Source organism: Leptodactylus fuscus, chromosome 4 (genome assembly GCF_031893055.1).
Source record: "Leptodactylus fuscus isolate aLepFus1 chromosome 4, aLepFus1.hap2, whole genome shotgun sequence".
Classification (NCBI taxonomy): Eukaryota; Metazoa; Chordata; class Amphibia; order Anura; family Leptodactylidae; genus Leptodactylus; species Leptodactylus fuscus.
In genome coordinates this window covers 19,778,445-19,804,885 of record NC_134268.1, presented here as the reverse complement: position 1 = coordinate 19,804,885, position 26,441 = coordinate 19,778,445, and the positions used below count along the sequence as shown (strand labels likewise).

Below are 26,441 nucleotides of genomic sequence, written 5' to 3'. Positions count from 1 at the left end.
TTATTTACTCTGGAAAATGTGTTTCTTTCATAAAAACTACAAGTTCCGTGATTCTTACAATCCGTTTCTATTACAGGGAATCATGGGAGTTGTAGTACCGGGCAGCGTAAACAGCAGTCATTCTATCTTGCTTAACGGCGCTTGGTTTCGCCTCAGGTGGGCGTGGCGTCTTGAGATCCAACCAATCAGATTTTTTATTTACTTCCCGCGCTAAAACTGAACTGATCTTCCCCTCCATTCAGAGTGTGCCTCCGCCGCGGATGTTTCGTCGCTGAAAGTAGTTCTTGGTATATTTTGTGTCCCACATCTCGGAGACTGCACAGAGTGTTGTTTATCGCGGGTCGGGACGGTTGGAGGTTGCAGGCTGTGTTGTCCGGTACCGGTCTGACTGCTTGTGGATACACGTGTTAGTAGAAAGGCCCCACGGCGGACTGATCTGAGGGCAGCGGTGCAGGTCGTGTGGGGAAAGTTTGTGGCGCCAGAATTTGGAAGTGTACGCGGCAAAAAGATGGTGCAGTTACGGAGCTCGTCTGGCGCTAAGGGAGCCCCCGAGCCCCGGGAGACTGAGGACAACTCCCTGCTCGATTCTAGCTCCGAGTTTTTGACTTTGGAGTCTCCCCCCCGGTCCAGACACACGAGGAGCGCCCAGACACGGCGGAGCCAGAGCTGCGGGAGTAAGGAGGAGCGCCGCCGGGTGAGTACTGGGGGCTGGGGTGTCCCTGAGGACGGTAGTGCACTGGTACAGCTGGGCTATGCCAATGTACTGGGCGGCTATTGGGGTCTGTGAGTGTATTAGTGGTTGTGGAGGGGGCATTGCTGATGCTTATAGGGTCTAGGTCTGCTCTGCAGTCATGTGTGGGGGCTTCCTTTATGTATAGTGGGCCCCCTAGTGAAGGTGTAAGGATATGTCTTAGGGCTGGCCCTAGTGGATGGTAGTGCCTTAAGGTCACCTCTAGAATTGGTTTGGGTGGTTGTGCCTTAGAGGCTCCTCTAGAATGGGGCTGGGGTTGGCTGTGCCTTAGGATCATCTCTACAATGGGGCTGGGGTTGGCTGTGCCTTAGGATCATCTCTAGAATGGGGCTGGGGTTGGCTGTGCCTTAGGGTCACCTCTAGAATGGGGATGGGGTTGGCTGTGCCTTAGGGTCTCCTCTAGAATGGGGCTGGGGTTGGCTGTGCCTTAGGGTCATCTCTACAATGGGGCTGGGGTTGGCTGTGCCTTAGGGTCTCCTCTAGAATGGGGATGGGGTTGGCTGTGCCTTGGGGTCACCTCTAGAATGGGGCTGGGGTGGCTGTGCCTTAGGGTCACCTCTAGAATTGGTTTGGGTGGTTGTTCCTTAGGGGCTCCTCTAGAATGGGGTTGGCTGTGCCTTAGGGTCTCCTCTAGAATGGGGCTGGGGTTGGCTGTGCCTTAGGGTTTCCTCTAGAATTGGTTTGGGTGGTTGTGCCTTGTGGTCACCTAGAATGGGGTTGGGGTTAGCTGTGCCTTGGGGGTCAGCACTGGGGTCAGTGGTGTTTGAATGGCGGTGCATCGGGATCAATCCTGGCTGTTGATGGTGTTGTCCTGGGGGTTAACTGTGGGGTTAGGAGTGTTTTGGGGTCAATCCTAGTTTAAAGGGTTTGGGCTGATGGTTCTTCAGGGTCTCCCCTGGGCTCTTGGTGGGGTGACTGTGCCTCTGATTAGCCTACGTAGGGAGAGGATGGTGGTGCTTTAGGGTCAGCCATGGTGGTTGAGATTGATAGCAGAAGCCTAGTAAGTGGTGGGGGGTGCCATAGGGGTCAGGCTGGTGTGTGTATAAGGTGCCTTTGGGTCCCCTAGCTGGCAATGCGATTGGGCTGGCAGGTATGTTTAACATTTTATATAAGCTATATTATTATATAAATTTTCTCTAGAATCCTGGTTTGGTGAGTTGTGTGTTGTGGGTATGTGGGAGCCTCCTTTACTCTGGACCATTCACATGAAAACATAATCTCTATTTTCCCATAAGTTTGGAGGTCGCTTTATTTTACTCTTTTGGGCCCGGTCCTACTTGGTATAAACACCACGGCAAAAACCACAGCGTTTTACAGTCCCTTCAAAGTGGATGGGGTTCTAGCAAATCCCATACACACAAGGTAGAAAAATAGGTGTGGCAGAAATGCTGCGGCTTCCGAAATCGCAGCGTGTCAGTGATACCTATAGAAAGGCTGGTGATTTTCCTACAAGTAGAACTGAAGTAGAAAAGCTCTGTGGACTTTTTGTGTAAAGTGCTGCAGGGAACATTGAAGTGCATTTCTGCCGTGTTTTTTTGCTGAAGCCCTTTCTCGTTGCGGCCCGCTACCTGAGGCCTTAATAAGGTCCTGACTCTGATCCTGATGTGGTGTTAGTAAATACTTGTATTCTCTCTTGTATGTTTTTCTCCGAACCTTAGTGTGCTATTCCTCTGTTGTGCCTCCTGGAAACATATGAATAAATTGACAAGTGGTTTGTTGTCGTTCCTCTCGTTAAAGGGATTGTCTAGAGAATAAAGAAGCTTATTAGTGCACTGGTAAAGCTTTATTACTACAGTAGTACAGATGGCAGCAGGTTGTCGGAGATTTGCGAGTGCTGCCTCACCTGCTCCGGCTCTCACTGACTCCTCTACTCAGTCATGTGACCAAAAGCGAGCACATCAGGAGACGGCCATCTGCCCTCTGCAATGGTAAACATAGGGTCTCCGGGGGACTTGCTTATACATTCGGATTAAAGATTAACCACTGCAGGGAATGTTGTCACCGTTTGGACAAGGACAAAATATTTCAGGAGGTGCGCCTAACTGGTAACACCTGTCCTGGGTGCGCACATGGTATAATCAATACGGTAACCGCAAACAGTTGCATGTAGTTCCGATGTGGTGTTTGTTCCAATTTACTAATTTTACAGCTAAAACCCGGTTAAAGGGAGTGTCGTCAGACCCCAGCCCTGCAGAACGGAGGGGGAACCTCTGCATGATTCAGGTGCCCCTTTCCTGTGACTCTCCGTTGCCAAGATATTGCAATTTTTGCCCAAATACCAATCAGCTCTTTGGACCAATCTGGGGTGTGCTCCAAAAAGTGCATTTACATATCATCAAAAAAATTATCTCTTTGCCACAGAACCCGCTATTCACAAGGGGGAAAACTCTGCATGGTCCAGGTGCTCCTGTCCGGCCTGTAGGGCTGGGGGCTCGTGACTCTCCTCTTAAATGTTTCATTCATCAAATTAAAAAATCTCTGTGCCGTCTTTTACACTTTTGTCTTCCACACATTTCGTCTGCATGTAGTTAATGAATCGGACACTATAGTACGGTTGTTGAGCTGTCTGGTTGTGCGCACTGCTTGGTTTTTTGTTGTTGTGGTTTTTCAGTTGCTTCTTACATAATAATTATTAGGTTATAACAAACTATTTTGGGTTGGAGGGTTGCTTCACACTAGCGCTTGTATTCCGTCCGGAAGGAGTCTGCGTGGACACCCTCCGGATGGAATACAATCGCAATTGGAAGTCTATGGAGTCCGTGTGCTTTGACAGCACATCGCTTCCAATTGCGATTGTATTCCATCCGGTGAGGGTGTCGACGCGGACTCCTTCCGGACATAATACAAGCACTAGTGTGAAGCAACCCTAAGGATTTGGTGCATTTCCCCTGTGTGTGGGCACACTTCCTATTGGTACTATATATAGCTTTGTGTCCCCAGCATGCAGGGATTCCAGCACCCGTGTTGTGACAATGGAGGAGCAGTCGTCATATGGTTGTCATCACCTCTGGTGTCTCCTTCATTCTTTCCATTGACAGTCTGTAGCTCCAGCTAAATGAAAGTGTTTTGAAGCATCTCTTTAATAAAAAAAAGCAAACTAGATGCTTAATGTGAATACAACCTGATTCTGCATCCTGCAATGTGAACCCGTATAACCTCACAGAGCTTTTCTCCTCCAATGTTGGTATTGTATCAGTCCTAGGTGAGAAGTATATTCTGCCTTTACATGCCCATAGAGCCCGTTCTTCCGTATGGGGACCATGCACATAACTGTATGTCACTGAGGCCTAAAGATAAACGCTGGGTCTGGGCCAGCAGGGGATGAATTGGCTCAGTAGTTAACTTGCTGTAAGTGATGGGTTGTACATTGTTGTGGTGTTGCTCAAGGGACAAAGGAGATGGACATATAGATTTACCATTCTGCTTCAAAGCATCTGACATAACCCGTATGTAAGTCCATACGGTACGGTTCTGTCTCCATGGTTAGACTACATACAAACCTTGTGCGTAGTCTGACTCGGTAGTCTTTGTATATGACTGATTTAGGAAGGGTTCATTGATATGTTAAAAATACATTGGGAAGGATATGGACTTTTTTCTTTTTGGTAATAACTGGTTAATAAGGCAAAGTGTATATTTCAATGTGGTTCAATGCAAAAGCAGTTTATAAACACTGCCCAACTTGGACCCATCAGGCAAATGATATGTAAACCTGTGCCTTTGGCCACCTGACAGATAAGCAAATGGTTTTTAGGGTAGATCACACTATGTATATATCCGTATACTGTTCTACACGCCTTACATACAGTGAAAGGCCTGCCGGAGCCAATAACCGACATATTCCTGCTCTTCCCAAGAACGGACGCAGAATTCAGGCTTATTGACAAGCTAAACCAAGTCCACACATCTCATGGCTCAGTGCAATAGAGTACAGACAGTGCCCTGGGCGTTTAGGTCAGGACAGCAATCAGCGTTGGGTCTAACCAGAGGTAAAAAGGAAATTACCGGGTCCCAGAAGTCTCACTGCAGGGACACAACATGGGCGGCATCACCGGGGCTGTAGAGTCAGGCAGGGCCGGCTTTTGTTACTGATGGAAACTAAGGTTTCATAATAAAATGATCATTATTAATACTATTATGATATTGTATAGCTTATTACATCTCTACTTGCACTTACTCAGGCTGGGACCACATCTGTACTCGGGTCTCCGTCACAGTGATTGCTGAAAATTGCTGCAGTAAAAAGTTCTAAAAGTCTGGCTGTTTCACTTAAAACAATCAGTGAATCCCATTATAGTCAATTGGAGTCAATCATTGGTGTTTGCTATCTTGGTCTGTTTTTCTGGTCCTTGGATGGACCACGACAACAGGTACAGATGTGGACATAACATTAATAGATTGAGGCCGGATCAGCTGCTGATTTGAGGGCAGAATTTACTAACGAAATCAGCGACCAATTCTGCTGTGTGAACATATTACCCGCTTGAAGTGAATGGAGGATGATATTAGACAGTAGGGCTGAAGCACATGATGTGTGGCATTGCCCGCGTTGGTGCAAATTAAGCCTGAAATCTGATGGATTTAGTAAATCTCCCCCATGTTTCTAAGTGACCAACAGCACCTTGGGATCCTTGGACAACCAGACAGTGAACCCGGACGGCCTGATGTTTCTTAGTGACAGCATTCAAGAGCAGTAAGAATCGCTTAAAACACTCTGAGGTCAAACTATATTACATGACCTGAGTTTAGGAGCTGACCCAGGTTTCTCCAACTCCTTCAGCCTGTATATTTGTTAGTACAAGACATGAGTATATAAAGAAAGGGAAAGCTAAGCCCCTTCACTAGGTTTTGGAAGGGACAGAGTTATGTAAGGTTACATTCACACACTGCACATTCATCCTGTCCTAAATTACCTGCCAAGAAAATGACTGTAACCCCAACATTTTCATCTTGTGATTCTCCGAAGGACCAGAGTAATAGATTGTCCTGTGCCGAACATCCCCTGAGGCTCGGGGCAGTAGTGTGTATGTGTGACCACCACTCCATTGGCTTCTATAGTCGGGCACTGCAGTCTCTGTACTGTCTCCGCCAGTCCCATAGTGGTCATACATGTGCACTGCTATTCCGTTTATACAGGTGTATATGTGATTGCTGTGGCTCCAAACGCTAGTACTCCTTGTGACTGGACCCTCTACGATTGTACGTTTTATCTCTGGTCATTTGGATAGTGCATAAATGTTAGTTGGACGATTCTTTTAACATAAAGTGCAATAGTCGGGGTGGATTGTAGTGGTCGGTATGAAAACCATGCAGCTGCAAGAATGATACAAGACTACCAGCAAGAACTAACAGAAAAAAGACCAATGGAATCACACAAGGTCTCACCGTACTGGAAATAAAGAAACAATAGGTCATAAAAATGCACCAGAAATTATTAGGGGTGTAATGAAAAGAACCACATTCATTAAAGAGTTATCCAGACACCAACTGGGGCGATAAAAGATCAGATCTCACATTTATTCATAATCTTTCCTCATCCATTGGTCACACTTCTACCCATAACCTGCTCCATATAACACAACTAACTCATTCAGTAATTGTCGGCTGAGTTCACACGGGGTTTTTTAGGCTGGATTTTGATGTAGAATCAACCGCCTCCCATTGAAATCAATGGATTCCTTTTTCCGCGAGTGGTTTGTTGCTGCTCCCAGTAAAAAGAAGCGACTTGCTCTTTCTTCAGGCGGATTCTGCGACCGAACGTCCACCTGGAGACACTACCTCCCTACTAGGCCTGTTCATTTGGGCCTAATCTGGAGCGGAGTGCACTGGCATCCAGTCGCAGCTACCTGTTTATTTTGGTCCGGAATCTGAGGCGGCCTCTGCATCAAATTCCGGTCCAAAAAACCCTGCCTTAAAATCCTCAACCCCAGCAGGCAAAATGAGGCGACCACCGGGGTCTTAATTCCATTAATCAGGATCTGTAATGACAACAGTCCTGTCCGTGGTGGCAAGATCCCTCTATCTCAGCCGTTACATACATAAGTCTCTGCGAATCCGTGTATCCCATAGGGGGACATATAAATCATGAATTGGAATATTAACTCGTCCCAAAAGACTTGTGTCCCTGTAACCAGATCATCCTCCACCTCACCGCTATCTGTAACAGGGATGATGGCTGATGCATCCCATTGTCCTAAAGCTGTAGGACTGACCATAGAAGGGTAACCAAACTCAAGGCACCAAAAACCAAGGTGAGCCTCACTATGAAGCCTCCTCTGCTTTGTAGTGGACTGCCCTATAATACTACATAGTGCTCCGATGTCACACGCCTCTGTCCGCTCCTGCGGAGATCCTCGCCACGTTTGACCGTTCTGTTTTGTTTTGACGTTCAGTTAGGCTTTTGATCTATGTGATGTTTTGATGGTATGGTGTACAGCAGAGTAGTCACATGTTTTTGTTGTTTTTTATTTCCTTCTAGGCTTCATTCTCGAACAAAGATGATCATAGCGGCGGTCATGCACTGCGCTCACAGGCCAAGAAGAAAACAGAAAATGGTCATAACCATTCAGATTCAAGTTTGGATAAAACAAACGAATCCCTGGCCATGAGTAACACCGAAGAGAAAAGATTTACTAGGTGCGTACATCTGACACGCCGGTGTTTGATCTGTGATGTACCTTCAGGAGATCAGCAGATAAAAGTCACGATCACAGCACAATCTCTAACTTCAGCTTTTATTTTATTTTTTGTAGTGTTCACTAGCAAATGCAGTTGTGTGATGTCTAAAGCTTAGCATTAGCATTGAAAACCTCTTTGTCTTTTTTAGGAGACTGGCCAGATTGCAAGCAGATGCAACAACAAATGGCAAAGAAGGTATGTGGTCTATATATTCCTAAAAATCAGGGCGCCTCAGGAACGTCTGTCACTGGCCCACACTGAAAACCATGGCAGCAGATTGCGCCTGTAATCCAGAGCTAATTTTTGAGGTGCCTCAAAATCCGCTCCAGTTTTTTTCTACTAATATTTATTCCTTAGCGGATATCTGTCTGACTACTGGGACCCCCAATGATCATGAGAACAAGGGTCTTCAAGTGTTCTATGACCATGCCATGTCCTGTCTTTAGTTCTTCTTAAAAAAAAAAATATATATGAAGAGCTCAACGGAAAAATGGGCTAAGTCCACATTTTGTCATATTTCAAATTATTACCTAGAAAGCTTCTTTGTACCTCGTTCTATGCATTGGGTTTACAAGGTACCTAGGATTAATGACCTAAGTCCATATATTTCAATGCAGAAGAATTTACATTCAATGGAATAATGGCCTAAGTCCAATACAAACTTACTTACTTCACTCTCGTTGGTCATTTTTTCATTGAAATCGTGACTTCCGGTCTGTTGTTTATATTAGTGTAAAAACTTTGTCTTATTGTTTAAAAGGCTCTAAATCGACTTTTGCACATGTTTAGCGCCGAAAAGGGAGGCAGGTAATTATTATTCTTCATCGTTTAATAATAGTAGTAATTAATTAATAATATTAAATAAATAATCTTTATACATGAAGCTGCAATTTTTTAATAAATAATACAATTTATGATTAGGATTAACGGTGTTCATTAGCTGATTACATTGGATAGATATATTCCACAATAATGCCCGTTTGCTTTAGGCTAAAACTTTAAATTTCGTTTTTCTCACAATATTGATTTTTGGACTTAGGCCATTTTTCCGTTGAGCTCTTCATATATATATATATATATATATATATATATATATATATATATATATATATATATATATATATATATATCTCTTTCTTTAATCCCTAAATATTAGATGATCTCCCAACCGAAGAGAAGAGATCATTGAGAACCAGGAGCGCAGAGAAAGCCGACACACATGAGGTCAACGGGGACGTCGAAGTTCGCCGTAGTGGCCGAATTAGGAGGAGCAGATACACGACCACCAATCAGTCCGTCCTATTCGACAAACTTATAACAAAGTATGTGTATGTGACCAAAGATAAATTATCCAAATTATTTCTAATACCACGCTGACCTGCAATTCTTGTGTAACGTGAGCAAACTGTTGCATTTCAGTACTGCGGAAGCCGTTCTACAAAAAATGGATGATATGAAGAAAATGCGTCGGAGACGACTGCGCGAACTGGAGGATTTGGGAGTTTTTAATGATACCGAAGAAGTAAGTTTTTTTTGTTTTTTGGTCTTTCTCTTATTAAATACATTTGGCTCTCCAAGGGACACCTGTAAAGAGCCTTAGATTACCACAGAATGCCTTAATATTCAATGATAATCTAAGGCCCCACGCACAAGACTGTGTGCCGTCTGCAGCAGATGACACCCGAGCGCCTTCCATGATGCACTCTCCTCGGGAGGCTTCCAATATGTTCTAATCTGATGACATGGAGCAGGATCGGACCTACATCACAACAGTGCATCGCACACACACAAGACAGCCTCAGACTTTGTGTGCAATGGGTCTTAGTATCAATGCAAGGTCCCTATTTGGTGGGAGCTCTATTAATAATGTGCTGGCGGGGTTCAGCTGCTGGGACTCTGGCAGGTACTAGGTTAAGCTAAAAGTATAATGCATTGTAATAAAAATGAGTCCTCCAAAGTAAGAGCTCCTTGAGACCTCTGTCTATTAGCTGGAGTCTGATCACTTCGATCCCCATCAGCCATGAGAACATGCCACGCTCCCACTCCATTCATGGACTCCCAAAGCACTGTATGGGGAAGCCATGTACAGAGACCCCATTCTCACAATGTTGGGGGGAGAATTTGGGGCTGGATATTGATATCAAAAATACAATTTAGATCAGTTGTGCAAATTCTAATACTGTTTTTTTTCTGGTTTCAGGAGAATATTGATATGTATTCTCGTGTGAAGAGTAAACGCAAGGCCACACAACTTGATGAAGAAACCACAGACAATCAGGAGGAAAGTGGAGGTAAACTGATGCGTCCATGTAAGTAGGGCTTTAAGTTGCCATGTTCTACATCTACACTAGAAAACAGATGTCCATGGATTAGTAAGCGCTCCTTCTTTATGTATGTGTGCCTTCATTCTTTATCAATGATGGTAAATACATTGGCTTCTGTAGCAGAGGTCTTCAAGGTTCCCCTGGCCTAGAACAAAGACCCAGTATATATTGTTAACCACAACCATGTAGAGCTGTTAGTGGTTCCTCGGAATTACTTAGTCCTGTTTGATTGTTGTTGACAGATTCTGTCAGTTTCCCTTCTAATACATTTCTAGGATATGCCATGAGGATATTAGTAGTGGTTCCAAGTCGATGAACTTCAGACAGATGTATCGGGTTATGTGACTAAATTAAAGTTGCTTTCCCACACTTGGCTCCCCTACCCTGTGCAAAGGGTATATTTGTTGATCTGACCACTGAGACCCCCACTGATCACAAGAATTGGCATCCCCGGTACACCGTCTGAGTGGCATGGCAGTCATACTGGTGTGCTGCGGCTCCATTAACCTGTTTGTGACTGCCCAAGATGGTGGACTACAGCTCTCTATCTCTGGCAGCGCCATTGGTGATTGGAGGGGCATCACGCACTTCATTCTTTGTATTGGGGATGAAAGACCCCATACTCATGATTGATGGGATACCATTGCTTAGGCTTCCATTGATTTACAATATGGCCTACCTTGTGGCTATGGGAGAAGCAGACTTCCACCAGAAGCCATATTACTGTAGTGTAAAATAGCTGGTAAAGGACTGAAGTCAAAACATTGTTTGTTTCAGATACCTCAGAAGAAGGAGAGGATCATGAAGATGATGAGGATGAAGATGAGGACGAAGATGGAGAAGAAGACAATCAGAAACGCTATGAGCTGAGACAAAGAAAAACCGCTGTGCCTTATCAAGTTCCCTTACATGGTAAGCAAGAAAGCTAAAAAAAAAAAAAAAAAAAAAAAAAAAGGAAGTAAAATGGTGGAAGGTGCTGAGGCTGGAGGGGAACAAGAATACTGCAGGCTATACCAACCCATAGTACCCAATATCTACACAAAAGTCATGTTACGTAGTGTAGTCGCTGCCGCACCTTAAAACCGCCGTCCCCCACCTACCTGATATTGACGGCCCATCTTCTTGTTAGGCCATCAGTTCTGTGAAACTGGAACGGCCACATCTGTGTAAGAACAAGGCATGAGCATGCTATTCATTCCCCGCTCCTCTCCTATCTATACATATCTTATACATCCTAGTTAGGATGTATCTCATCCTATTGCTTGTATTTTGGACTTTATTATCGCTAGAACTGCGATCTTGGTCTTGTTTTAAAGCCAACTTGTCTCCAGCTGCGGTCCGGCCTAAGAGGGGATTGGTGGGGTTGTAGAAGTCTGATCTCCACCAAGCAAATCCGAGCAGTGTTATCACTAGCCGTGTGTGCGCCAAAAAGTTTTAGAACTAATAATCAGTCCTTGTAAATGCTCTGCGCTAATGCGTTCTGCTTAAATGCTAAGCTCTGATCTGTCTGCACAAGTGAGGAACATTTCTGCTTATATAAATTCATATTGAGCACATTTATCCTTCAGTACCGTTTGTTAGCTGTCATTCACCTCCTCTAAATAGGATAAAATAGCACCCTTTGTAAATAACATTGTGCTCCTTCAGAAATTGTGTTCATGTTTCACAAATGCGATGGCTTATTTACCCCGGCTTTCCAGCAGCCGTGAGTGTGGGCAAGCCTGTCTGTCACCTTGTGCAGTACTTTTGTATGTTTTCCTGACCAACCAAACCTTTCTTATAAACAGAACCAAGACACCATAAGAAGCGGGATATGTTCTACGCTACCTCTACGTCTCCTGTGAGGAGGAGAACTTACCGCTTTGGATCCGCTGGTCCAAGAAGTCCTTATTGCAAGAGGCGGATAAACAGGTTAGGACCTTTAATAATATCTGTACTGTAAGTGTCTGCTGCTGATCAGAGCCCTGTGACTACCATAGAGTGTAAGAATGGTGATGACGGGTACCTAGTTGTCAACAGAGGGGTAGCTGTAGGGTTCATGGTTACTCTTATAGTCTGGGATGTTTCCATAAATGTTATATAATAGAATGGAATGAGAAAAAATGTTGGGTGTTTTTTTTTAATTTTTTTTATGGCCATTGGTAAGAACATAAGTGTCTGATCACTGGGGCTCAACAGCTGGCTATCACATCGATCAGCTACTTTGGAGGCTGCTTCCCGTCCCCGTACTACACAGTGTGTGGAGCAGGCAGGATCCGTATACTATATACTGCATCTCCACTCCCATTGACACCTGGCCATTAAAAAAAAAAAAAAATTCCTATGCAATCCCTTCAAGGTCTTGATCTGCTGCAAGTGTGTTGTTCTGCAACCGTGTCAAGTAGGATAATATAATGTCATGTTTTAGGCGAAGACATGCTATACATAGCAGCGACTCCACATCGTCGTCCTCGTCCGACGATGAACAGCACTTTGAGCGGCGTCTGAATCGGAGCCGAAACAAGGCCATCAGCAGGTACGTGGTTTCCTTATTGGTCTATAGACATTGTTGTGACAAGAACAATTAATTACATTACATTAATTACAATTACATTAATCCGGTGCTATAGATAAGTGGTGTAACTTTTTTTTTTTTTTGTCTTTAAGGTGCCTTCCGATGAATTTCCTGAGAGATGATTTGAAGGGTGTACATAAAGATCGGATGAAAATTGGAGCCAGCCTTGCTGATGTTGATCCTATGCAAATTGACACTTCTGTAAGTGCGGACGCCTGCTCTCTAGTTAGTAGGCTGTGGTGTAAAATAACAAGAGGCTTTGCTTATTGCTCTAGCATTGCCTCTGTTGTGCTACTTTGTTGATATTGGTGTGTCACTGGAGAAAGTGTTTTCACTGCTGCGGTCACGTCTCGTTGATGTGATGTCATCGGTTCAGTGTGGTGTAGACTGGAGTATTGCGGGATTACCGGAAGTGCTTAGTAAAATGTGACGTCACCGCATTGTCCTAATTTTCAGCCATGTGCCAAATCTGTTGAATTAACCCTTTGTTTTGTTTTGTCAGGTGCGGTTCAGCAGCGTCGGAGGACTATCCAGACATATAGCCTCCTTGAAAGAGATGGTGGTTTTCCCATTGCTCTATCCTGAAATCTTTGAAAAATTTAAGATCCAGCCTCCACGGTAGGTTCAGAGATCTTAGTAAGCACTTTATTGGTGGTGTGTCATTGTGCTTTGCATATCCTATATGACTTGATGTATTTGTGACTTATGTTTTACTTTAATACTTTCAGAGGTTGCTTATTCTATGGTCCTCCTGGTACCGGCAAGACCTTGGTCGCTCGCGCCTTGGCCAACGAGTGCAGTGTGGGCGATAGAAGAGTCGCCTTCTTCATGAGGAAAGGTGCAGATTGCTTGAGCAAGTGGGTTGGAGAGTCTGAGCGCCAGCTGAGATTATTATTTGATCAGGTAAGTGTTGCTCTTCTGGTGGACCTTCTGTAGAATCTGCTGAGGTTTTTGTGTGCCAGTTAATAGAAAATTGGGATACAAGATCTAATTAATATACTCCGTAGTCCCTATTTTGTCTGGAGCGCCTTAAAAATTCTGTCTTAGCCAGTCGGTGCAGTCCTTTCCAGTAGGTAACGGCTTACCTGACCGACCTTCTAATAACTGTAGGGTCTTCCCTGATCTCTCTAGTTAGTTTCACACTTGGAGAATATGAAATTAAATTCTAACTTTTTTTTTTTTTTTTTTTCCTGTTTTCTTCTATAGGCTTATCAAATGCGTCCTTCTATCATCTTTTTTGATGAGATTGATGGATTGGCTCCTGTACGGTCAAGCAGACAAGACCAGATTCATAGGTGAGAACTATTATTTGGAATGGTACAATGTTCTGGTTCTAAGACAAATACTAACCAATCAGAACATTTTATTTATTTTTTACCCGTAAGACTTAAGGCACGTATGGCAACTCTGATGGGATCCTCAGATTGTGACATTGGGGTTACTTGCCTAATCTGGCAGACCCTTGATAGACCTGGTTCTGGCCTAATTCTGATCCCTGAGTTGCTCTTGTCCCTTCCTCCTTCCCTGATCTCACAAGTAACTTGCCTGTGCTATGGCGGGCTGGTTTTAGTCACTCTAGTCAACAACCCCTTTAGCATTACTAGTGATATCGGCGAAGAAAGGAGAGGTCGGAGAGACACAGGAGGTGTTAGGATACAATCACCCAGGAGTCAGAGCCAGGTGGGAACTCTGCCTTGGTCCGTTAACAAGAGTTTTCCGGATCAGGCAAGTTCATCTTAAGACAACTCTTGTAATGGACTGTGACTATGCATGCTCTGCCCAGCTGCATGTGACTATTCTTCCTATAAATTGGGGTCCTCATGACTAAATGCTCCTCCATTAATCCCTCTAACAGTACTTAGTCTTGGAGGACTTGGATTGAGTCATGCTTGGTTTTTGTCCTTGTTCACAAGACTAATTTTTACCTTTTTCTTATGTCAGTTCCATAGTCTCCACACTGCTGGCTCTTATGGATGGTTTGGACAGCCGAGGCGAGATTGTGGTCATAGGAGCCACCAACAGACTTGACTCTATAGATCCAGCTCTCAGGCGACCCGGTCGTTTTGACAGGGAATTTCTCTTCAACCTGCCAGATAAAGATGTAAGTGCCGAAACTGACACCAAAAATTCTTCAGTCTTTCTTAAAGGGGTTGTCCTGGCTCAAATTTTATTTATTAGGCTGGAAGAGGTAGTCTTATGGCGGATTTACCTCCTGCACGTGACCAACTGAGGCCACTCAGAATCCTCAGGAAGGGATCTGGGGTTATTCTCAACACACTGAGCCCTTCCTGATACAGGGGTTGTTTGCATTACAGTATGTTGAAATGGAATTTGGAAAGGAAATTGATGTGGTCTTCCACCTCAAAGTGCTCTCTAAGAACCAGCCCTGTGCCGCCTGTGGCAGAATGGTGAAGACGAGTTTCTGCTTTGTGCTGTGTGGTTTGCACATCTGAATACCCTTGTATACCACGGCTCAATCAAATGTGAGGCTTGAGCTGCAGTGATTCAGGACACTTCCTGCAGTTTTTTTTGGGTTTTTTTTTGATTACCTCAAATTCCACTCCAAATTCTGTGAACTTACCCTTATATTTCTTAAAATTGACACCGTCCAACTCAGAAGCCTGCTTTTCATCCCTACTATCTCTTATAGCCTTGTGGTGTTCACTCTCTGTACTACTTATGTGTATTTCTAGGCAAGGCTGGAAATTCTCAAAATTCATACGAAGGACTGGAATCCCAAACCATCCGAAGCGTTTCTGCAAGAATTAGCTGAGAAATGTGTCGGTAAGAATGTGTTTTATGTAGATCCTTGGAATATTGTCAGGTGCAGCCGCCTCTCCCGTCATTGGTAACTGGTTTTGCTTTTTCTCTTCCTTCAAGGTTATTGTGGGGCAGATATTAAGTCGGTGTGTGCAGAAGCCGCCTTGTGTGCCTTGCGCAGACGATACCCTCAGATATACACCACCTCAGACAAGTTATTACTCGATGTGTCTTCTATTAAAATCAGTGCAAAAGACTTCATATTAGCCATGCAGAAGATTGTCCCGGCAGCACAGAGAGCCGTAGTGTCTCCGGGCCAAGCCCTGTCCTCCATTATTCAGCCCCTGCTCAAGAACACTCTTCAGAACATCTTGGTCTCTTTAAGGAAGGTCTTCCCCCATGCAGACGACGGTCTCAAGAACAAAGAATCTGGTGTGTAACATTCTCTTTATTAGTGTAACTGCTATTCATTGGACTTCAGTTTAGTATTTAGCTTTGTAGATGCAGCAAATGAAGAGGAATTTGAGGACGGCGTCCGCTTCCGATTTCTCTTCATTTTCTGCTTCCTGCCGCAAATGAATGGGCCTATTAAGCCAGATATCTCCAAGAAGGATTCACTTCTAATTCCATTTGGTTTGCCCTTTCAGGATCTTCAGGTCACATGCTGGATGAAGATTTACTGTATAGCGATGAGGATCAGCCATCTGTGTTCGAAAACGGGGTTGGTCACAAGCCTGCCAACGGCCAAAAGGAAAATCGTCAGGTTCTTCATCTCAGTGTGTGAGTTTGGCTTCTAGATTTGCTAGTAATGGATCATTGAACATAGTTTAGTAATGAAGTTGCAGCCAAAATCTACCATTAATGTGATACTTTATCATTAGGGTAGGCCATCTATTTAAAGGGAGCCTATCATTGCCCTTTTTTAAAAAAAGGTATCACCTACTGAAGACTTGCAAAGTTTTTTTGTTTTTTTACTTTTTTTCTGACTAATACGTAGGAATAGCCTTAAGAAAGGCTATTCTTCTCCTACCTTTAGAAGTCTTCTCCGTACTGCCATTCCATAGAAATCATGTTTTTTGCCGGTATGCAAATGAGTTCTCTCGCAGCACTGGGGGCGTCCCCAATGCTGCGAGAGAACTCTCCAGCGCCACCTCCATCTTCTTCTGTAAGTCCTCTCCCTGTGTCTTCTGTCCTGGGTTTCAATCTTCTAGGCCTTGGGCAGAGCCGACTGCGCGTGCCCTGTGGCCACAAGAAAATGGCCACTTACACAGCTGTGTAGGTGGCCATTTTCTTGTGGCCTTGGGGCATGCGCACGGCATGCGAATGTTTCACTTGCAGAAGTCGGTAAAGTCAGGGTTTTTTTTTCATTGCATCTGCTTAATAGAAATAATAATTATCCTTCTTTTGTAGAAATGCAAATCAGCACCCGACATCATACAGGCCCAGGATGCTGTTATCGGGAAACCCAGGACTAGGTCAGGGGACACACTTGGCTCCAGCCGTCATACATGCTTTGGAAAAGTTCACCGTCTACACACTGGACTTGGCCGTTCTCTTTGGTGTTAGTGTCGTTTCTCCAGAAGAAAATTGTGCACAGGTAAAAACAAGTTTGTGTTTAGCATTAAGATTTCTTTACAGGGTATCTTGCAAGACATCTGCCAACTCTTTGCATCTTTCAGTAGGTGCCCCTTTACTGATTCCGACAATTGTTCCTATTTGATTCAGTACAATTGGGTTCTAAGTGGAGTTTAGCGTATTCTAGATTTAACTGCATATTATGCCGATGAGGCGTCTACAAAAGAATTGACGTGTTATTACCAATTATCATCCAGACTGACAGATCAAAAGGTTATCTGCCATTTATTGTTGACAATGGCTGATAAATGTCCAATAATCTCAGACCAAAGGGATTTGATTGGTTAACTGGTTTCCTACCATACCACCTTAGTGACTCCATGATGTAATAGAATGTCATTTGTTAAAGGGGTTGTCCATGAATTTGAGGATCCAGGGGGAAGGGGATCTTACTTGCTAGTCCCCAATGCTCTGGTCTACAGCTCAGTGCGCACCCATGTCTTTGCCAGCAAATGTTCTGCACCACATGTGACTGCTGAGGCCACTTTGTGGCTATAGATAAGGAAGTGGGGACGTAACGAGTTCCTTTCCTGAGGCCGCGGTATTCACTTGTGGCACAGGACTCGCACTGGGTTAAACTTGTCATGTAATTCTCACTGTAACCTTTCTGAACAGCTTTTCCGCGAGGCAAAGAGAACGGCTCCGAGCATCCTTTATATTCCTCACATTCATCTGTGGTGGGAGACTGTCAGCTACACCCTGAAGGCAACGTTCATGACTCTGCTCAAAAACATCCCATCGTTTTCTCCCATTCTTCTACTCGCAACCAGTGATGTCCGCTATGCTGATCTGCCCTCTGAGGTAAGAGAAAGCTATACAGTAGCCATAGAGGTCAGCTTTATGCCAAGTGAAACGTTTGGTTGCAATGGCTGCGTTTTTCCTTTTATATACAGCTATATCTTTGGTACTGTGTGTTATAAAGCGTAAATATTGGAAAAGATACAGGGGCAGATGAACTAGAACTGTGGTGCAAATTTAGACTAGACAGTCTTAAATATATAGAAAGAGATAAACCAGATTTTTGGCACAAATTACACCTGAATTCTGGTACATGTTAGTTTATCTGCGCTACAAATGTGACAAGTATTGTAATAAATAAATAGTCAGTGATAATACCAGTTATATTGCTTTGCGTCACCGGTTATACATTACACATACTGGTCTCCATTTATCTTTATAGCTGCAAGAGCTTTTCCTGGACGACTACGATGAAGTTTTTCACGTTCCCCTACCCAATAAGGATGAGCGGAGAGCTTTCTTTGAAGATCTTATCTTGAATCAAGCTGCCAAGCCTCCAGCTTCAAAGAAAAAGGCAGGTTAGTGATGTCTCTGGGTGTAAGAGTTCTATATGATCTTGTCTATCCTCTCCTTGTGTACAGCCATGAACTTGTTCCCTTATGATTAGTTTTGCAGGCCCTTGAGATTTTACCAGTGGCTCCCCCTCCTGAGCCCCGGCAGCTGACCGCCGAGGAGCTGAAGAGATTGGAGGAGCAAGAAGAAGATTCTCTGCGTGAGCTGCGACTTTTCCTCAGAGATGTCACTCATCGGCTTTCTATTGATAAACGCTTCAGAGCTTTCACAAAGCCGGTGGACCTGGAAGAGGTAAAAAGATAGAATAATATTTGCATTCTCCAGGCAGATGAACTTACAATTAGTCTGTGTTCATATTGACTCTCTGTAAGACATAACACGGTCTGGCAGTGCAGTACAAAGCTATAGTCATGGGATCGGCGGACACTGAATTGTTGTTTTTAATGAACAGACCATGCCGTGCCCTGTACAATGGCAAATAAAAACTGACCCAACACAGATGCACCAACCATCCAATAATGTGAAAGAAATGCGCTTCTCCTTGATGTATTAAAAAACGGCTTTATTTACAGACACATGCACTACACGTTTCGGGCGCCAAACTCGCCCTTCTTCAGGTGTATTGGTTCTCCACCGCTGAGCTATATGCCCTGTACAATGACTGACTGGCTTTTATGGCCATTTTACTAAACTTCTAAAACTAAGGCTGGTGTGACTCGTCCCCACTACTAGAATACATGTAATTATTACAGATACGTCTACTTTCTAATGTTAACTTCTTCTCCCCCCTCCCCTTTTTTGTTTATTTCTTCCGTCAGGTTCCAGATTATGTTACAGTGATCGCGCAACCAATGGACCTCTCAACTATAATAAGCAAAATTGATCTGCATAAATATCGAACAGTCCAGGAATACTTGAAAGATATCGATCTTATATGCAGCAATGCACTAGAGTACAATCCAGACAAGGATCCTGGGGGTAAGGTGATTTTTGTGCTTTATGGGGTGGTACTCCGATTGTGCCCTATCCATAGGATCGCAAGAATGGGAGTCTAGTGTTCCTTCATCTTAGTGCAGCGGCGTTTGAACACTTCATTTACCTCTATGTGAAGGACTGAGAAAGCTTGAGCGCAATCCTGTAAAGACGGAGTAACCGCACGCATGCTTGGCTGCTTCTCCATTCACGCAGGACTTCCACCAATCATTCCCCATCAATTAGTTTTGGTGTCAGATATGTTTATTAGCCCCTCTACTGTCAAATGGGCGGTCTTGGGCTAGTGTACACAAGGGGGTGTGATTCCGAACTGACACTGTGAGTATTGGACAGTGTCTGAGAGCTCAGCATCACACCTACTGGATATCAACTGTGATTTCTATAGACGTTCTTGTTTATACCATCATTGGCTTTACTTTAATATTTTGTTGAATTTAGTGACCCACTTTCCCATCGAAACCATGTCCAATAATAAAACCGTTCCCCTGTTGAATAAAGAAAAAAAAATTGGATTAAAACCTCGAAACTACTAATACTAATTTGTGAAGGATTTTGGCTTAGTATTACCAAAGGTTGAGTTTGTGTTTCTGATCGGTCTTCTAGTGAACCATTATAGAGGGAATATCCCATAGTATGTACAGGTTTAATCTCATGATACATTTCTATACTTTTCAGACCGTCTAATTCGCCATAGAGCCTGCACGCTAAGAGACGCCACATACGCAATAATAAAACAAGAGTTGGATGAAGAGTTTGAAAAGCTTTGTGAAGAAATTCAGGAATCTCGCAGAAAGAGAGGTAAGTGTATTGGGGAGGATATAGATGGATGTGCTAAGACTATTGTCCTGATTTCTTAGTTTCCCTCTACTGGTGTAATCCACCTATAGCGAATTTTAGACTTTTTTTAACCTCTTATTTGTCCTAGGGTATATTCAGCTATTGTATTAGATATGTCACGTTTTGTGTGTGTGTGAATTCTGACTCCTGAATCTTTTTATGTAGGTTTTTCAGCTTCTTCGAAGTATCTTCCTTCTTATTACCATGTTCTGCCTAAAAATGCTACTACTCCGGATGCAAAGAAACCCGACTCGGAAAACTCAGAAAGGGTGTCCGGGCCTGCTCTGCCGGTGGCAGCGAGTACTCCCAGCGCAGGTGGGTGGACATTTTTAATTTTGGATTGTAGTGAATGACTCAGTGGATTTCAATCTATGGCCTTTCTGAAGTGCAAAGGACATGCTGAAAATGTGTGGGGTTGGGGTGTTAATAATCCAGTGTTGATTTGACCTCAGGTTACCCCCTTTTTTAAGGTGCCCCACAATAGTCTCCCTTTATGTCAGTGTGTCAAAAAAGAAAGTGTACGTATATCATCCTATACATATATAATGTATGTGTAATGATTAGAGATGAGCGAACAGTGAAATATTTGATATTTGTTTCGAATAGCCCCTCAATACTCGACTATTCGAACAAATATCGAATCCCATTATAGTCTATAGCTTTGTTTCAGGGGATCCCACTCTTCGACTCAGGAGAGTCACCAAGTCCACTATGACACCTCAGGAAATGATGCCGACACCTCAGGAAATGATGCCAACACCTCTGGAATCCAACTGGGACAGCAGGGGAAGCGTGTCTGGGGGCATCTAACAAGCCCAAGTCACTGTATTATGCCACTAATAATGCGGGAGCTGACTTTTTCCCCATAGGAATGCGTTGACCAGCTTTGATTGGCGGAATGCCATACAGTGTACAGCATTTGGCCAATCAACGCTGGTTCTGCCGGAGGAGGCGGAGTCTAAGCTCTGCTACATATGAGATGTAGCATAATTCAGCACACAGCTCTGCTACATCTGAGATCGGACCACAATGGAGACTGCTGTGGACTGGTCTTAGACTCCGCCTCCTTACAGACGAGCCTCCAGCAGAACCAGCTGTCAAGGACATGTTTCAGCCCTTCTACCTCCGATCGGTGTCTTCCAAATTAAGAGTGTGCGCTGGTACCGCAGACACAGAATAATTCACAATATAGTCAATTATCAGTTTCCTTGCGCACAGAGCTACTCGCGGCAGGTGTACCAGAGTAGACTGTCTCACAAGCGTTTATTGTTATCTTATAGAGTATATGTTTGACCAATCATCATTGTACTCGTAGCATTATGCGGCAGACATGGTCCAATCATCTTTTTTGGTGTAACAACTGAAGAATACCTTTGTGTTTTCCTTTGGACTCTCTGCGCAGGCTCAAGTCTTACTCCTTATCATATACTGTTTCTTGATACTTTGCATAAACTTGCTTTGGTATGGCGCCCAGTGTCTTCTCATATCAGAAAATAGTTTACATCGGCGCAAACAAAAGGACATTATTAAGCAGTTCAAACATTGCATGGCATTACCTTTGGATGCAGATGCTTTCATCATAAGCATAAAGTATAAAAAGTATATACACATGACCTTAACACAGCATTGATTGGACGAATGCTGTACACTGTATGGCATTCAGCCAGTCAACTCTGGTCAATGCATTCCTATGGGAAAAAGTCAGCTCCCACATAACACAAGCTGCCAGGGATCCCAACTAGCATATAATGGGCTGCCATGAGATGTGCTTGCAGGTGAAGTTTGAAAGTGATGAGACCTTGCCAGCCAGAGCTAAATGCGAGGGTAAGTTCAATGCAAACACATCGTGGCAGCGCACCATATGCTAGTCTGGATCGCTGGCAGCTTGCGGTGTGCGGGAGCTGACTTTTTCCCATAGGAATGCATTGACCGTACTCTTGCATGTATCTCGGGCTGGCATGGAAGGTATATAGAGCCCCAAAGAACTGTTTGAGTAACCTTCCCACCTAAATAAAGGTAATCCCTAGCTAACCCTGCCAGTACACCTATCCCTGTCTCACAGTCACATAGTTCACAGTCCCATATTACCCAAATCTGAAATCCGCTATTCGTATAAATTGGAGGTCACCTGATTTTGGCAGCCAATTACTTTTTCCAATTTTTTTTCCGATGCCTACGTTTTCCTACTTCCTATCCCTCCTCCTCTGCACAGTTATTGGTGCAAAAAAAGAGCCAGGGAAGGTGGGAGGGGATACGAATTTTTAGTGTGTTTGCCGCGTGGTATTCGATTGTAATTGAATACCTAGAACGGCCTGATATTCGATTGAACGCCATTCGCTCATCTCTAGTAATGATGGATATATATAATTTATTAATGTGTGTGATCCCACTGTGACTTATGTGGCCTTGGTTACCTTAATCTGCACTTGTGATGTTTAATTGAAAGATAATGTGACTTTTTTGTTTTTCCCTTCCATATAGCAAAGAGAAAATATAAGCGTAAAAACCGCTGGAGTTCCGGCTTGTGTGGTAAAAAGAAGAAGGTTTCACGGGTCGATAAGAATGAAGAACCAGAAAGTGACGCTGACCGTGATGTTCAGGAGTCCAGTATAGATCACACAGAAGTAGAATTTGTAGATGAGTCGTCAATGGAGGCAGAAAATGGCAATTTACAGGGAGACGATGTGCCCAAAGACACCACAAATGCTTCTCCCACTAAGGATGCCCTGGAGGAGCCTGTGGAACATCTGACACCGACAGAAAATGGCGACCACATGGAGTCCAATGGTATGGCGTATGCTTTGTTTTTTATATTTTAATAACTGTCCTGTATATTTTAGTTTATACTTGGTCAGCCTAAGATAAGGGTAGACCTCATTTAGCACTCTGGATGTTGTGGAACTAGAAGTCCCAGCTCTCCTACTTGCTCAACTCCCATAAAGCTTGGCCTTACACGAACGTAAGTTAAATCCACAAGTGTGGATTCTCAGTTGCGGACCATTTGTGGACACCTTGTATTCAGTGTGGCCTCTTATACCACCAGATATTTTATCCGTGGTGTGTTGTGCCGTGACCGGGGTCCGCACTGAATACCACAGGTCTGCAAAGTCACGGACATCATGGCACGACACGGACGTCTGCAGAGAGTGAAAATTAGCGTTGCTGATCAGCAAATTGCGGCATGCAAAAACCATTATGGTCATGTAAGACCAGCCTAATAGTGAATGGAGCATGCTGGGCGTTGTAGTTTCACAGTAGTTGCACAGGAGTACTGAAAGTTGCTGATCCCAATACTCTATAGCGTTGATTCTGTAGTTTCCAAATCTACCCCAATTGTTTAGCTTTGGAGCCCCATTTTCGTCTCTATCACCATTCATAAGCCATTTCCTGCGAATAGACTGCCTTTAAGCACAAGTCGTTGGCTAATGCAGGACTGTTTATTTGGTCTTAATGTGACTTTATACATTAGGCCTTAGTCTTGTATATTGTAGATATTGGAGCCGTGCTAACCCCCCCACTTGTGTTTTCTTTTCCCACACAATAGATGTCTATATTTTGAGGATGACCCGTGCCAAACAAACACAGGTGGAGCAGCAGAACCTTATGAGTGTGGATAAGATCATGGACATACTCTCTGAGCCAGTGCAGAGTCTTCAGGTTAATCCTGAGCACCTTAAGGCAAGTCTTTAATCTTTCGTTTATATTTTTTAGCGTTCTCGTAAGCGCAGCAGAAATATTAAGGTTGTCGTTTAAAAGGAAGGGGGGGGGGGAATAAATGTCCCTGCCTAGTGCTGCTCTAATCCAAGGGCCTGGACAAAGGTGGCGCTATACAGTAAAACTGAATAATTTGTAACTTTTTTTCCTCCCCATTTTCTCTTCCAGGAGCTCTTAAACAAAGTTGTAGATAAAAGCAGCGGATACAATGTATTACAACTGGAGAAGTTATACGCCTTGCTGAGCCAGTGCATTTACAGGCATCGCAAAGACTATGATAAAACACAGTTACTAAAGGTAAGGTCCGTGTGCGCACCTGCAAAACAACCAACGTATGATGAAGTAGTAATGGCCGACACCCGCCATTAACAAATGAAGCATGGGCAACCTCCTTAAAGCCGGGGCCCCACGTGGTAGAGAATACCATCCACACAATGTAGAAACACTGCAAACAATCAATGATACCTATAGAAACGTTGGTGGTTTTCCTATAGGCAGAGTGCTACCATTTTACCCGCAGCGCTCCCATCCCTGTGTCCCGCTACGCGCGGCTTTAGCCTAAAACACAATTTACCAACAACTTCTTCTAGTTCTCAGTCTTTACTGAGCGATAGGCATAAAATAGACTATTAGGTGATGGGGGTAGACTATTTTGGGGCTTGTTTAAGTAGACCTTTTTGTGTTTCCATCCACTTATGTTTCCTTTTTTTCCCCCTTTAGGAAATGGAGCAGGAGGTTTCGCATTTCCGGATTTAAGACCATGCGCTGAACTTGTAAATTGCCTCAAGATTTCATCTATCTAATATATTATCTGTTTACCTGTACATATTCTCAAAGCCAATACAAAATATTCAGAAGTTTTGTTCTAAATGTTGGTTTTACGGATCAACAATGTAAATAATCATGAAATTTTTTTTTATTATTATTTTTTATTTTCTTTGTTTTTTTGTTCCTAGAATTTGTGTTATGGGTTTGAATGACTAACAACTTTCTGTTTTCACCATATGCCCCAGGGATTCCAGATTGAGTTTCCACCAACAGCAAAATATGTTTGCAAGTTTTCTATTCTCTTGAACCTTCACCTAGCCGTAGTCCCATAGAATTCACTGGAAAGGCATCTGCCCACAGCATTGGCTTCTAGGGAGCTGTAACAGTGCATTTTGGCCTGGACAGAGCCGAATCCATCTCTAAACTCTGAAGGTGCCCTCTGACCTTGTCCCTGCCGCATCAGTTGTGCCCTTATTGCCAAGTGCAGCAGGGCAAATAGCAGTAAACGCATACGGCTACTAATTCCCAAACTGCACCAGCACCTTTAGTATTGCTTTATGGTATCCTAGCAAATAATGCAGAACTGATGTGACCGGGATGGTCTAGGGTCCCATGCACATGACTGAGTAGACCTCTAAGTTGGGGCTGTGTTTACTATGGAGCTTATTTCACAATGCATTCCTATCTCTGGGGGTTCGGGATAACACAGATAGTGATAGTGCAGGTCCTATTCTGCTCCCTTTTATCTGGAAGCCACATAGACTGACTCGGATGACACTTGGAGTCTCATCTGACTGCACTCCATGATAAACTTCCCTCCCCAGCTTGGATGCACCCATGGTTGTGTGCGTGCGTATCCTGGGAAAAATTCAATCTCCTGTGGGCATTTAGCTTCTGTATGCATACATTTACTTTATTTATGTGTTCACACTGATGAAGAATTGGAGGTATTGAGCAACTTAGGCCCGGTTCACATCTAGGTACGGGTTTCCATTCAGAAAATACGATTGGAGACACCCCCCTCAACGGAAACCTAATCGGCATTAAAAATCGGTTACCTAAGGAAACCCGCGGACCCCATAGATTACAGTACTGGGGTCCATGTGGTTTCGACTGTGTTTCCGCATGAATAATGCGGAGAGAAAAGTGCTGATTGCAGGACTTTATACTCTCCACATTCTTCATACATTGGGAGGAACGGAAAGGCCCGAACGCAGATGTGAATTGGGCCTTAGAAGGGTGCACAACATATGTATTGTGACCATAGACTTGCGTGCTCTTGATGTGGTAGTGCCCCTGTAGTACCAGATCGGACGATGTTGCTAAAGATGACATGGAGTGTCCCATGAAAGGTCATTGTATCCACAAATATGCAGCTCTGACCACCCACCTAGTAATAGCTGACCCTGTTGACAGCAGTAGTCAGGTTTGCAGAAACAGCTGTAAACCTGACTACTAGAATATTCCTGGATCAGTGTTGAGGATGACTAGGAGCAAAATCTAAAGTTTACTGTTTTCTATGCAGTTGAATGAAATGTAGTGTTATGCACCATTTCGGGTTGGAAAGAGGTTGGGTATATAATGTTCACTAGTGGAATAGCCAAAAAGAAGTCCAGGAGAACACTGGATCAGAACCCGCAGAACCTTCGTATGACCCTGCTGTGAATTGGACTCTGGACTGGTCTTGTACATTTGCCTAAAAACGTGTTACAATGCTGTGCTGACGGTGGTTGGCTGTTACCCATAAGCAATCTTTATGTATAAAAGTACATCTCTCTACCCTGTTGGTATTTGTTTCTTCTCTACAAAGTCGGTTTATCATGTTGTTATAATAAAGTTGTCACTATAAATGTGTTTGGGAGGTTTTCTAACACACAATTCATGTTTGTGGCTTAAAGGCCCTGAGACTGCACCTAAACTTTAAGGAGGCGTTCACGCTACTGTTGAATTCTGTCAGCAGTGTCCGTGGCTATTGTCCATACAAGATTTTAGCCACGGACACTAGCTGGTCCATCTGAAATTTCCATTCATTTCAATTGGATTTTATCTAGTGTCCGCTTTCAACCAAGACTGTTTTTGTTTTTTCAGGTGGGCAAAATTTTTTTTTTTTTTTTTT

The 26,441-nt window shown here is 43.8% G+C and overlaps 1 protein-coding gene across 1 annotated transcript; it reads left to right on the top strand.

The window, feature by feature from the left end:
- The first annotated feature begins 456 nt into the window (after nt 1-456).
- ATAD2 (ATPase family AAA domain containing 2) lies at nt 457-26,133 on the top strand. Its single transcript, XM_075270127.1, has 28 exons — nt 457-694; nt 7,230-7,387; nt 7,578-7,624; nt 8,586-8,751; nt 8,849-8,951; nt 9,630-9,720; nt 10,531-10,665; nt 11,541-11,664; nt 12,161-12,268; nt 12,400-12,508; nt 12,810-12,925; nt 13,036-13,210; nt 13,514-13,602; nt 14,249-14,408; nt 15,001-15,091; nt 15,188-15,499; nt 15,715-15,847; nt 16,478-16,664; nt 17,318-17,503; nt 17,883-18,018; nt 18,108-18,304; nt 18,832-18,991; nt 19,682-19,804; nt 20,009-20,158; nt 22,325-22,630; nt 23,388-23,521; nt 23,726-23,854; nt 24,278-26,133. Exons 1-28 carry the CDS (start codon nt 509-511, stop codon nt 24,311-24,313), a joined length of 4,047 nt encoding a protein of 1,348 aa, XP_075126228.1. The 5' UTR covers nt 457-508; the 3' UTR covers nt 24,314-26,133.
- The last annotated feature ends 308 nt before the right edge of the window (nt 26,134-26,441 follow it).